Raw genomic sequence first — 14,803 nt, forward strand, 5'->3', positions numbered from 1 at the left:
TGTGCTTTTATTTGTATAATCAGTTAATCGATTTTTGTTACATTATATTTCCTTTATTTTTTTTGCATTATGTTTCGGGGAGAAATTTTAAGAAATAAGTAAGCTTTATTAAATATTAATCTAAAAAACGTGAATGAAACTCGCAATGAGATATAACAGTTCGATGAAGCGACTTGTCCTATAATGTCATGACTCTTTGTCGCAGATCATCACCAGCGGCGGCGTGACATATAAGAACGAGCCGTGGCACAGAGATTGCTTCACCTGCAGCAACTGCAACAATTCTCTAGCGGGACAACGATTCACGTCGCGCGACGACAAACCGTACTGCGCTGATTGCTTCGGCGAGCTCTTCGCCAAGAGATGCACCGCTTGCTCCAAGCCGATCACTGGTGCGTATTGCCTTTATGTAGTTATTAGTTATTAATAAAAAAACAAAATTAAAGAATAAAATATGTTGCAAGAGTCGAGAAATGGAATCTTCTAAAAAAAATTACCAATTTGATTATTATTATTCGACAATAGATCTTTTAGTGAATAAATGTGCGTCCACCATTAAAACCTGTTCTCAATACATAAATATATACAAGCACAATACAAATATCAATGAACAGTTGAAATTAAATTCAATCTGTGTAATTTGCAGGTATTGGTGGCACTCGCTTCATCTCATTCGAAGACAGGCACTGGCATAATGACTGCTTCATCTGCGCGGGCTGCAAAACTTCGCTGGTCGGACGTGGCTTCATCACCGATGGCGACGACATCATCTGCCCTGAGTGCGCCAAGATGAAGCTGATGTAAAGCACGCGGCTTCATGACGTCGAGACTAACAACGAAATCGACGGATGGCAGAACGAGCGAAGGGAGAGAAAGGATGAGGAGCAAGATGCACTTCCGATATGGAATTCGTATAGTCAAGCGGATTCTGTTGCACGCCATAATAATATCGTCGTCGCGATCTTACTGACTGTCAATTCGAATTTAAGACGCATGCAAACGATAGAGAACTTCGCAGAGTCACATCGAGAGACGAGATCGCGAGAAGACGTAATAAAAATTATAAATATAAGAAAAAGAATAGATTCTTCGCATTAATGACGCGATAATTTTTGTTACGAATAATCGAGGTATTTCGACGAGATTTTCCGCGCCAACTTTTTTTCAGATGATAACGAAGCTCGAGAATCCCCTAACCAAGTTCTCGCCTTGGTTCAGCATAGTGATTTCATGATCGCCGATTAATCGTTCGGAAAGAAAGGCGGCGCGAGAAAACGTGAAAGTCTTCTAGCTTCATAGTCATAGCGACATTAATCTATTCATTATTTCGTTCTACGTGTATTTATGAGAACACTGACGCGAATCTTGTGTTCAAAATGATGATCTGCTCGATCATCGCGTCGGGATATCGAAGAGTAGAAGAGATATGAATGGGAGAGAAGGGAAAAAAAGAAATGCGCAACCAGCAAGCTTGATGGAAAGAAATCAAATCGCCTTAATGTAATAAAATCGTTGATACAGACACGTCGATTAGGAAATGAATAAGCCTAAGTACTTCGTGTTCTCGTGATGTTACTAATATTAATAACGTTTTTTTTTTGCTTTGTACAATGGTAGAGAGATAAGCGCCTGTGTGCGCACAAAGAGAGTCCTACATATTATATATATATTCTTATGAAAAACTAAAATTTGATATATACGTATAGCGATGTTTCTATTCGACTCGTATTCACGCGAAAAACACGACGGTCTAACGTCTCACGTACACAATCTATCACACACCGACACTAATTTACTCGATTGACACATCATAATTTTTTTTCTCTTGCCTTTTTTGTACGATGTTGTTCATCTAATTTCCGAATACTACTTATTAATTTGTAGAAACTTTATGAAAATTTTGTACGTGAAAAATGCAAAAAATCTGTTACCGATTTTCCATATATTCATTATAAATAATTATTTTCCAAAACTTAATATGTATAGGTAATAGGTATATCTATTCAGATTTGAGAGAAAATTATTTTAATGCTCCAGAAATCGGTAGGATGAAAATTTTTGTATGAACAAATTTATTGATTTCTACATGCGTTACACACAGGATATGGTAAACAATATGTATGTGTTTTGATTCACGATATCCCGACTCTCTTCTCAGTCTTTCTCTCCCCTTCTCTCGTTCGTCGAGAAAAATAGGCGCGCAACGTAGGGATCCATCATCATCCCGTGTGAATCGCATGCGCGCGCGCGCACACACAGCACATACGTACGCGTACACACAAATATATATACACATACATGATACACATACACATGTGCTGCAAACATTTTTTGCAATAGATTATTAAGAGTTTTGATCAAAGAAAAAGATACAGCAAAAAAGGGACAAAGCTCGCATCCGTACACATGCACGCATAAACACACAAGCATAAACAAATATACATCTACATATAAATACACATACGAACGAGTGTGCGACGGACGCACACGTGGAAATACTAATTGTGGCCTTATTCGCACCGAATACCATAGGAATAAAAAAAAGGGAACTAACTTACAGTAATTTACTTCATTATGAGATATTTAATATCAAATTTATTGTTATACAACGCGAACAAAGATAAGTGTAACGCCGCGCGAACCGAGTCCACGAACACGAAAACTACGAGACCAATTCGAACCACGAATTGTTAATCGCAACCAATAAGTCACACACGTGCTATAATATAATATTGTATGTTATCCGACGGAGTCACTTACACACACTAATCGCCTTAATTAGTAAACGATAAAAAAGAGATTATTCTATATTCAGCGTATCCTATACACTGTTACACTGTAAAATTGATAAATAAATAAATGTAATTATTTACATGGGAGTTCTGTATCCCATCTCCTAAAAATTACCGACAATTCTTTGGAAATTGAGAATATTTAAAGAGAAACGCAACGGTAATGCGTTCCTTCATAAGCTTTTCTCTATAAGCAGATACAATCATCGTTATTAATTATCAATTCATTTATCTTATAATTAATAAAATTTCTGATTTCTTATAATATATTTTTAACGTTAACAGAAAATATGTCATATAAATTAGTAGTTATTTAATATATTATAATTATAATAAACACCAAACATTTAATACATTAATAGATACATAAGAATCCAAATTTAAAGAAAATTGCGAATTTTATTTACTTTGTATAAAATTATATTTTGTAATAGAACATTCACACCGCTTATTTTCTGAAGTCGAAGATTTTTCAATAGATTATAGTTCATGATAAGAAACAATATACATAATATGCATCGAGATGCTAAATCAATATATTATAAAAAAAGAAATACAATTAGATAATTAAATCCGATTTCATGTGCTTTTTTTAAAAGTGAAATTAAAAGTGATTTACACGTACAGAATTAATTCTTTAATTTAATTATGTTATGTGTCTGGAAATAATATTAATAAAATATAATCATTTGCAAATTTTATTCATTTAAAAATTAGAATTACAATTTTAACACATTTTTAATTTATAGAACTATAATGTGATCAAATTGATTTAATTAACGATTCGTCAGTAAAAGTTTATCGTATGATATAATATTGATTAAATAGATTAATGCAAACAGAAATATATAATTAAATATCTAATGACGTATTCTGCTGCCATCTAACAGATTAAGTAAAATCATGTTCTGCTGATGATCTACCTACAGATATAAAATTTAGTTTCCTCGTTCTTCTGTAGATGTCTATACTATTTCCTTAAGTGTTACAAAACAAGAATAAAAATTATAATTAAAAAATTATTATAATTTTGTAATTAACATATATTGTTCTTAATTAATTTATATTAATTTTCAACTTTTTAAATATTTTGTTATAATAAAAACGTTAATGACACTTCTCAATTTAAATCAATATTAACAACAAAGTTTTAATGAAATTAATTCAATTTCCATTAAATTAAGCTTCCATTGAATTAAGTTTTTAAACGACGTAAAAAAATGAATAGAAATATCATGAATAATGTACATTGGACAATTATATTCTCGTTCAATGTAATAGGTCTGTAATTTTTTATTCTTCTAATTATTTCATGTTTTCTTCTTCAAACTCAATTTTAGCAATTTGTAGTACAAAGATTAAAGACTAATTTCCATACATGAAGACATGAATTATAGAAACTCATTTCGCACAATTGGATATGTGCAGGATCATCATAAATAAAACCGCGTTGAAGTTCATCATCGACATTAAGGTCGTGTTGTCGGAGGTCACACGGTAGGTCAATGCACGCTCGACTCTCCTATGTGACAGTGTGGATGACGACCTCCAAATTACAATTTTACTTCACTCTAACATCAATTTATCCAAGTCCACTACAATGGCTCTTTTACACCATAGGGATTGTGGAATCTCTCCTCTAGGCATTGTGGAATTTCAAGAACCGTAAAAAAAATGGGAGATACCTTCCAAGAAAATATTCGTAAGTTTTATATTTGTGAAGTTTTATGAATTTTTCATAAAAAAGCTTTAATTATAACATTAAAAAATCATATTACAGCTTCTAATAATTATTTTTGTTTTAATATGTTTTAAAATCATGTACTGCTTAAATCTGCTAATATTACAATTTTTTGTACAATATCTTTTATCATATCTTCACAAATAGAGTATTAAATTGAAAAGTACAATGTCTGTCTCATTTGATAAATTTTCTATATTTCTATATTTTTCATAGAAAAACAATTATTTTCAAAACAATTAAATAAAAACGTAATGTTTCAAGTTTCTAAGATTTTTTTCTTTAAGCTAATGTAAGTCAAAATGTAGAAAAGTAAGTACTTTTCATATCTACGTTTCTAAGATTAGAGAGAGAGAGAGAAGATATCTATGTTTCAGATTATTTTCAAAAAAGAGATTTATTTTGAACGTTTCTTTTCCATTTTAATACAGAATAAACAAATTTGATCTCAAAATCTCTCTCCGTATAAAAGCGTTGACGATAATTTTAGAATGATGATTCTCTTGTGTATGCACAAGCTACCATTTCTGTTAAATTAATCTCCTTTTCGAAGTTATGCTTCCCATCGTGTTTAAATCTGCCGACAGAACGACTGCGCGTTCCCGATACAGAGTCGTTCTATTGATGTAGCGAACGCTTGTACTAAACGCTGTAAGCCAAATCCCGCGAACAGTTCCGAACAGAACTGTTAATTACACAGGGGTACCCATACACGCAAACTTGTGTGCATGTACACGCGCGAACGAGCACCGCACTCGGGGTAAAGTGAGGTCGATGGAAAGTGGTATAATCGCGAATGTGGATCGACTCAAGGAGAGCAGAGAAGAGGAGATCCTTTACCTTACTTATGTAACGAGCGACCATGGTAGTGTCTCGTGTCTTCGACCGCGTCCGAAGAGGGAGAGCGAGAGCTCTGCCTCTCTCTTCGGAGAGGCTCTACCGACTCCCTTGTTCTCTCTCCTCCGTCCTCCTCGTCTCCCACGAACGTCACTGTTCGCCTTGACTCTGTCCCGCTCGTGCTGCGCTCGACACTGTCCCTGAAAATCCCTCCACGGAACTCGTCCACGCAAGCGCGAACTTAATAGGCATTCGCTTGTAATTGTAATTATTATCGAGCCAACGAACAAAGGGATATTCGTCACAAGCTGCATACTATCTACTACATAAATAATTAAAAATATTTAAGAAACATATGAGAGAGATCGTTCATGAGAATTGTAATTAATTTGTTTCGCTTAATAGTCAAATTAAAAGAATGTTATTATATAAATAATATTTAAATACATATTTCGTCTTATTTGCTGTTTTTATTACATTTAAATATGTAGATTTAAATATGTAGTGAATCTCTTTTGATATGCTTAAACATTATTTGATATATTTAAATTTTCTAAATACAAAATTAATGTAATTCCGGAGAGGACGGAACACTGCAGCAGAATATATGTATAATAACACGATAAATTGCCTCTGCATCTTCATATATGTCAGCTTGTATGAAAACTCTCGTAAACCGTCTTTATCCCAAAGGAGACGGCAAAGCTCGGATGCTCCACTCGAATCCTAATCTTGCTCCTTCGTGTCTTTGTGGACTTTGGTCACGATGGTCCTCTTCAGAGTTTAATAGACATAACGTTACATCCTCAGCGGACTGATTTGTACTGCAACAACTTCGTTCGTTTCTCTTCTGTCATCTCTCTTTTTTGATACATTTCTCATGTCCCTCCCGCGCCTGTCTCCCTTGGATATACGTTTGACATCAGAATCTCGAAGAACGATTGTTAAATCTTCAATCTCGGGTTCAATGACATTTGCCGTGTGGTCTTGTGTCTCTTCTTTGATATAAATAAAAATCATTATTTTTTTTCTTTCACATCGAAAAGGGAAATATTCTCTTTCACAAGAGAAATATTCTCAAACCGCAATCACTCAATTTTCTCCAAAACTGATAAATTTGTGGAGCAAACAAAATTATTTTCAAAGTATTTTTAGTAAGTATTTTTAGTAAGTATTTAGTAAGTACTTTTAATGAAATTTAAGGATCGATGTTATTTAAACTAATCGGTTTAATTGCGTTCATTATAACAAAAATAGAGAAATTCCTACTCTCACATAATCTCTTGTGTAAAACAGATTTAAATTAACGTCAAAAATCTCAAAAATATCTCTCATGTTTACAACTTATCGTTGTAAATTAAAGATAAAATAATCCGGGAAAAAAGCATCTGCCCTGAGACGTCAATGTGACGAACTACAAAATGTTATTTCCGCTTTTTCTACAAAAATCCAAAGCCTTGACAAAGCCATGACGCACAAGCAATCTATTTTCAAGGAATTATTTTTATTTTTAATCACTTTCCATGGTTGCACGTGGTTTTATAAGAGTGTAGCTCGCCATGAAAATTTCCACGCTTCCAACATCAATATGTAACTGAATCGACAGTCACATTGTTTTAAATTTTTACAAATCGATCCGAATGGAGAGGCAAATCGGCTCAACGGGCAGCGAGGCGAATAAAAAATCATACTGTTGTAGCGGTGTTATTCCGACGCAAGATGATTTCGACACCGAAAACGGGGGCCGTTGTTGTCGGAGGTCATTCGTCGGTTCAACGCTCGGGCCATTTACCTGTCCGCCAACTCAAATCCTTGGCCGCTGACATTGCGGACAGCGATATTAGCATCCCGTTTGCGGGCGACTATTGTAACACTTCGGAGACAGAGGGACCGACGTAGAAAGGCATATCATAAGCAATTCGTGAGAGAGACTAGGTATCAAACATGAATAAACAATAACGAAGAAACATTTATCTCAACAAAACTTGCGTATTAATGTCTGCAGAAAAATACCGGAATAACTATAATCATTAGAGACGTAACGGTAAAATAGTGAAAGTAATCATAAATTTAGTAAAAAAAAAAAAAATCCAAGATACATTTAATAAATAACGTTTAACTTACCAGGTGGTACCATATGTTACATTTTTATTTTACGTTAATATCTTTTATTATATTTAACTTCGTAATTCCTTTAAAATAATATTGGATTGTCCGGAAAGTTCGTGCCGATGTTGAAGGAAAATTGAAACGCAGAAAATTTAAATTTTAGTATACATTTATTAAATTATATAGGTTAATCGGCACGAACTTTTCGGACAATCCAATATTTGTATTGACTTCGTTATAAAGTCTTATTGAATCTCTTTAATCGAAAAATAAAATTATAACCGTATCAGAAAAATATTTACACATCTGAAAAGCAGAAGCAAGTAAGCAAGAGCGAAATAAACTCAGAGTGAAGATAATTCAATGAGTTGAATGACCAGTGCGACGAAATCGCCCTACGCGTTCGCCGTTTTTCGCGCGCGACCTCGAGTTAAACAATCTTCATGAAATTGAAAGAGATGACCTCGCCGGCATCCCATCTATTGGCGCCTCGATCGGCGCTGGAATGACGGAAGAGTGCGAGAGAAGGATTAAGACAGGAACTCGACTTCTCTTTTCGGCTTCGTAGAAGGACGCAAAAGAATGAAGAGGAGGAGGAAGAGGAGGCATCCTCCGCTGGTTGCTTCCTTCAAGAGTGCCTTGACTCTGAGCCGAGCGCAGAGAAGTCTCTTCGGGACGAAAAAGAGAAGAAAAGTGCGAAGGAACCGATGCCTCGGAGTGTAATCCGGGTCGCTACCTTGTTCGTTGACTTTCCGTGGCATTCGCAGAAGTCGAGAGGGAGTTCGTCGCTACCGGAGGAAGGCAGAGGGAGATTCAATGATGTAATTCTTTGGCCATGGATCCCTAATAAAGATGGCGTAAATCAAAAGTCGATAGCCATTCAAGGACACTGAAAGATACTTCTGGCAGATGTCTAGGCAACGATCGCTTGCGTTCGTTTATAATGCTATATAAGAAATATTCTTCAAGCAATTATATAATAGATAAAAATTACTGAAAAAGCAAGTAAAATTGACTCCTTGATTAAAAAATGATTTACTTATTCTATGAAATTCATTATTGTAAACGAAAGAAAGAAAGACTCTGAAAAAAGAAAAGACTAAAGAGAGGCGGAAAATGGCGGAAAAGTAAAAGAGAGAGTGAGAGAAAAACAGAGATTTATTAAGCGTGAGACTGCGTCTTATCGAAAATTCCGTCAATAAAACGGTAAATAATGACAAAGAACGGAGAGTAAAGACACGAAAATCTGACACGAAGAATGCGCGTTGCATGTAGTGCAGTTTTCTATGCAAAATGAAGGAGAGTGGGAGAAACGTGAGGGAGGGAGAGAAGCAAGACAAAATAAGATAGAGGAGTCTGGAGATGTCGAGGGGGGGACAAGTCCGGGTTAAGATGGAGGGAGGCAGGAAGATATTGTCGATGGACACGGTGGAGGTGGCAGGAAGAAGGACGAAGGAGACGAGGAAGGAGAAGCCGAAGGGAGATGACCGGCAAGTCGAACGAAGACGCAAGTTCATATCCAAGGAGATGTGGGACGATGCCCCGGAGTAACCTCCATCAAGGATGGACTTCCACCATCCACTGACGGCAACGACGGCGGCCCCAAGATGCATTATACATCTTTGTTACACACGTCTGAACGATTATCTTGTAACAGTAGATTCGATGAATTTCTCGACTAAACTGCGTGAAGAAAAATCCAATGAATTATTTAAAAGATGTATTAATCAAAATATAAATGATTAAAATTATATAGCAATGTGCATAAATATTTTCCCGATTAAGTTTCTTGCGCGAAATGTTCGTGATATAAATAAATATTAAACAATTTTTTATGCAGCAATTAAAATTATTGGCCGTTTTCTTACTTCTCAATTTCTTACACTTAAGGCTCGACACTTGCTAAATGCGGCACTGTATAGCGGCAAACGGCCTCGATTCGCGAAGACGAAACCACGCGTGGCGCGCGGAAAAGCGAGTTCTCCTCGCGGAGAAAAGTGCTTTGCCCGCGGTGCTCGGTCACCTCGACGAATGCCAGAGAACGGATCGAAACCGCGATTTGGCAGAATTTTATACGCGGCGTCCTAGAATTCGCGTACCTTCTTCAACTAGAAGATTCTTTGAGCAATTTTGACATCATCTTTTTGCCCAAGTGCTTCACGGTTAACGGTACTTATAATAAATGTATGTATAATATATTATATTTCATATTTATGTAAATATAATATTATATTATCTCTTTTTAATTTAAATAAATATTTATTTAATAATAATGTAAAATAATTTAAATACAGATATCGTAATTACATGCATTTATATCTGTCTGTGTCTGTAAATACATATTTAACAAAGAAGAAATAAAACATAACAAAACTTTATAAAATTAATAAAAGTTAATGGAACTTGTTAAATAATTTTTGTTTGTTCATCTTGGATATAATAAATTATACTAAAAGTGCTCAAATATTTCTTCTACTCTCATTCTCCTATTCAATTTTATGAATAGCGTTCTCTCACCCAATTACGCGAATGAGATAAAACAATTACGCATTCGCATATTTTATAACTGAGCGAGTACACGCGCGATATAAATCGGAATTTCCGGTGTTTTCCTTCGGCGAACGCGCGAAACGAGAAGTGAGGTCAATGCTTGCTGAAAGAGGCGATCAGCATTCGAGTAAACAGAAGTACAGGAATGTGGAACGTGCTCATTATGCGGTTGTCTCTTAATCTCAGTAATCGAAAGATACATTCGAATTTTTACACGCTTCGAAAATACGGTTCGTTGATACTGTAATTATACGAAAGCCCGCTATGCTCGTAAAATCTCGTAATCGAACGTTTTCCCAAATCATTACGAAATCATTGAAATTCTTTTTGGTTTTCATATAGAAAGTTTATCTTAACAATGAAATCGTTTCTTTAGCAACAAATATCACATTTGTTAAAAACAAATTTAAAAAATTAAGCAAGGTATAAATATATACATAGTATATTCTAATTATATTCTACAATATTTTCAGAAATAAATAAGAAAGTCTCGTATAAGAATTATTTAAATAGAAGCGTTAATAATTAATGAAAAATTAAAAATTAAAGAACCTCGCAAAACTAATAATAAATTTATAAGATTTAAAGATTAAAAAATTTATTTATAATATAAAAAGATATAATAAATTAGGAAAAATCAATATAATTATATAATTATGTTCAATATTTTTATTAAAGAATTTTTCTATAAAAATAGTTCAGTGCCGAATTAAAAAAAAATTAAAATTAAAAAGACTGTGCACAAATATACAGAATTGAAAAAAAGATTCAGAATTACACTTGGATATATTTATTCGGATTAATATTAATTAATTTTTTTCAGAATTTTTTTTTCAAATATAGCTCTTTTTGCAATTACATTATTTAATTTATAAATATGTTATGAGAGAAGAAAAGAATTATAAAATTTTCATAAATTAAAAACATAAAAACTGTATAATTCTTCTTTCAATCTCCGATATTCGATAATTTTAACTTTAAGGTCAATGATTAAGATCACTGATTTTATTAATTTCGAAAATGAATCAACTTCCTCGAAACGTATTCCAACGCGAATGTCATCGTCGTTAAGACCTGTGATGTTCGTGACTCATTATATGTGGCCATGAAATTCTCGAAACGATAACCAGAACTTGACCATCTAAAAAGAAAGTGTTTTGCAGTAATAATCGGAGTACTAACGATTCACGCACGTCGTAATGACCGCGTTGTATGCGTGCCTCTCCAAAATCTGTCTTAATCACACTATACTTTCACTAATTAACAGTAATCAAGATTGAGAATTTGATTTAATCATAACGAGTTAAAAATTACCCCTTAAGGGACGAATCGCAAAATTACTTGTGCATTAAGGAACGAATGCTATATTGCGAACGAATTTTCTGTCTTTAAATTTTTAATGAGCTTTGCGTTGATATAAAAAAAATTATAATTATAGTATAATAATATTTTTTTGTTATCTCGTAATGATATCTTATTATTATTCATTTTTATTTTGCTAATTGTATTGTTGATAAAGTAAAGCTTTTTAAATTTTATTTTAACTTAAATTTTCGTTAATAGAAATTTTTATTTAATTGGACAAATAAGTAAATTCAACTTCTTGATCGAAAGAAGTATGGAAAATTATCATTGTGTTCAAAAATTGTCAAGACAATTAAGAAATCACTTCCTAAGAGGAAATATATGTAGCTCCTGAACAATATCCTGAGCTCATTTTCAATGTAATGAGACTAGAATAAAATTACAACGTAAATCCATTGGATTTATCGAGCCAACTTATCGAGCTTATCAACAAATTTATAACGCTATTACAATTAATAAAATTATCGCCAAAAAGTCTTGTTCTCATGAATCTTGATTTGGAAAAGGACGCACTGTTACGAATGGTATCGCTCACGCATACTCACGGGTGCGTGAAAGTAAATGCGTGTGCACGCGGATATGCGTGTACGCGTTGCGTGTGCACGACTTATGTGCATTCACGTCACGTGACTTCGCCTTAACCTAGTGTCAGCGGCCAGTTGTTCATGCCGCTTACAACGAGAGCGCTTTTTGGGTCTAGGTCTGCTGAGGGCGTTCACCCCGCTTACGTTGTTAACACACTTACCATACTGTACGAGGCCAATGGCAGCGTTAGTGTGCGTCTCGCTTCCTACAACCTTCCTTGGATCGGACGAGGAGAGACGAAGCATCTGCCTATGCCAACTACGACCCGCAGGCACGTAGTCAAGAAGCTTCACTTTTAATCGTCTCACGATGCAACCGCCCGGTTCTCACATACAGACTTTGAAACATAAAAAAACATAAATTTGTCAAAATTAGCAATGCAAGATATTATTGAATTATATATAAGAGACATACGATCAAGAAATTTTATTTCCATCGTCTTACATAATTTCAGAATCCTTTGATATAATTCTACAGACGTTTTCGGAATTGTTAATTTTCATAACGATATTTTTTCACAGCGTGAAAAAAATTTTTTCGAAAAAAAAATTTCGAAAAATTTGTTGAATTTTATCAATTATTACATTATTAAAATATAAATTAATTTTAATATTGCGTTGTACATATAACAATATATAAAATTATAAAATTATAAAATTAATGCAAAAACGCATAAACTATAAAACAGATTTAAATAATAAATTTTATCTTTTTAAAAAATATATCAACGTGCAAAATTAAAGAGCCTATTCTATACTCTTAACTGTAGAAAAAACTTAATTAAGAAAATTTTAAATGTGTATTTGAAAATCTACTTAAAAATGTCGTTATTAGAATTATACGTAGACTTTAAATTAAATATTATAGACTATTATAGATTCTATACATTCAATATAACTCTAACAATGAAATGTTTAAGTATATACTTACATTTTCTTAATTTTCTTAATTTTGCGATGATTTTTTTTAATAGATAAAGTTTATTTGAATTTTCAATAATCTGTTTTACGTAATTTATCTGTTTCTGTATTAATTATATAATATTAAAAAAATTTTAATTGATTTCATGCAATAGATAATACTGAAAAAAAATTATTAAATCTTAATACATATTTCTTGAATAATATTTAAGTAAACATAAAGTTACACTTCAGTAAATAAATATTTACTGAATAAAAAAATAATAGTTAAATCAAATTAATGGTTTTTGTATCAATTAAATATATGTTTTTATTTAATAAATATTTACTTAGAAGTATATAAACAAATATTCATTAAAATTTATTATTTTTTTCAATACAATTTCACTGCTCACAGAATATCAATAAGACCAATGATAGCAAACTGAGATTACTAGCTTCTGGATCCCGTTATTCAGGTAACAAATGTAAAGTAAATCAGCCATTTATACCCGTTAAAACCGATTATACTCCCACGTTGGCAATAAGTTTCTGGCACGAAAGGTCAACACGATAAGAAACAAGTCGAGAATGAAGAACGTCGTTGTCATTGTTGCTTTTATCGTCGCGAATTCAGAAGACTTCCGTTTCGTTCACGTCGTCGCATCGTGACGAAATTCACTCTCATCCCTATACAGTTACGCCAATCCGTGTACTTTCGTTGATGCCGAGTGGAAAAGTACCCTAAACGCGATCGGGATGAAACGAATGTGGCGCGTATTTTATACCGTTACCCTCAAGGTAATCGCTTGGCTCAGCTCCGGTTCGTTCCTCGTCGAGCATCGAAGAATCGCTCGCACAGTAGAAGATGCACGAGAAGGGAGAGCGGAAGATGAAGTAGGAAACGCCACGAGAACGTTCGACATGAATGGACCAACAAACTCTCGACACCGTTATCGTTATCGCAACTCTGACGTGGGTAGAAATCGCTCTGTGCGAGAGCGGGCGTGCGAGAAACATGCGTCGTGATCGCGAGAAGCTGTCCTGTCAACGTCCATCGGGATATCTTAATCCTGTAACTGTAGAGAAACTCTTGTAGCACCTTCGCATGAGACTGCAATGATCATTTCGATACCGTTGGAACACGTATATCCTGAGGAATTTTTAAATGTTCCACTATACAAATTCTAAAGAAAGCGAAACAGAATGACAATAAGGTTTCCAATGTTAAAAATATAAAATAGAGAAAATTAATTGTTAATAGGTAATTAAGATTATTGACGAATTAAATAATTGTAAAGAAAACTGACAATAAAACATAATAAATATATAATATAATATGATATACCTATATATATAATATTTTGTACTTTTTAATTTAATTCTAGATAATTTTTAGATATTAAATATTGCAAATTGAAAAGTGACAACCAACGACTTTCTAATAGATAATTTCTATCTATCTATTGCTTTTGAATAAATTAAATCCAATTATATCGGTTAAAGAAGGAAAGAAATAAGAATGACAAAATGCACGGATTATTATCTATTTTGTACATTAATTCGTATTCAGATATATTAATAGAAATTCTTAAAGATATCATAGTTCTGCAAAAGTAAATATCAGGAAAAGAATAATTTGATGCTACACAAGATGAAACCTAATATAACAACTGAGACTGAGCAGAATCATGGCACAAACAGTCCAAATGTAGAACTACTTTCCGTTATGCAAGATATCGAATTGATATTTCCTACACAGAATACATTGTAGATACGCAATCGTGTGACAATCGTCTCGGCCAGGAGACACACTTTCCATCAAGCCATCGACGATTCTTTTGTTCATATGTGTTCATTAGTAGTCTTAAAACAGGATCATTGAACTGATACTATCGCATCTTAATTAATTCTGTATATATATA

The 14,803-nt window shown here is 33.5% G+C and overlaps 2 protein-coding genes across 10 annotated transcripts in view; one reads left to right on the forward strand and one right to left on the reverse strand.

Moving 5' to 3' along the window:
- LOC108690971 (four and a half LIM domains protein 2) overlaps window positions 1–3,243 on the forward strand; it is a 129,243-nt gene extending 126,000 nt beyond the window's left edge. For 8 of the 9 annotated variants that reach the window (XM_018198533.1, XM_018198534.1, XM_018198532.1 and 5 more), the window contains 2 exons: window positions 206–392; window positions 647–2,872. In XM_018198533.1, the coding sequence (XP_018054022.1) occupies window positions 206–392; window positions 647–804 (345 nt within the window). In that variant the 3' untranslated portion in view covers window positions 805–2,872. Of the gene's footprint in view, window positions 1–205; window positions 393–646 lie in introns of all 9 variants that reach the window. The other variant, XM_018198528.1, reaches the window with a different exon arrangement.
- Window positions 3,244–12,094: 8,851 nt separating this feature from the next.
- LOC108691040 (protein FAM76A) overlaps window positions 12,095–14,803 on the reverse strand; it is a 66,122-nt gene continuing 63,413 nt past the window's right edge. Inside the window, exon 7 of the mRNA XM_018198664.1 lies at window positions 12,095–12,316. The gene's annotated coding sequence lies outside the window, so the exon portion shown is untranslated. The remainder of the gene's footprint in view (window positions 12,317–14,803) is intronic.

Source organism: Atta colombica, unplaced genomic scaffold (assembly GCF_001594045.1).
Source record: "Atta colombica isolate Treedump-2 unplaced genomic scaffold, Acol1.0 scaffold38, whole genome shotgun sequence".
In the NCBI taxonomy this organism is placed as follows: Eukaryota; Metazoa; Arthropoda; class Insecta; order Hymenoptera; family Formicidae; genus Atta; species Atta colombica.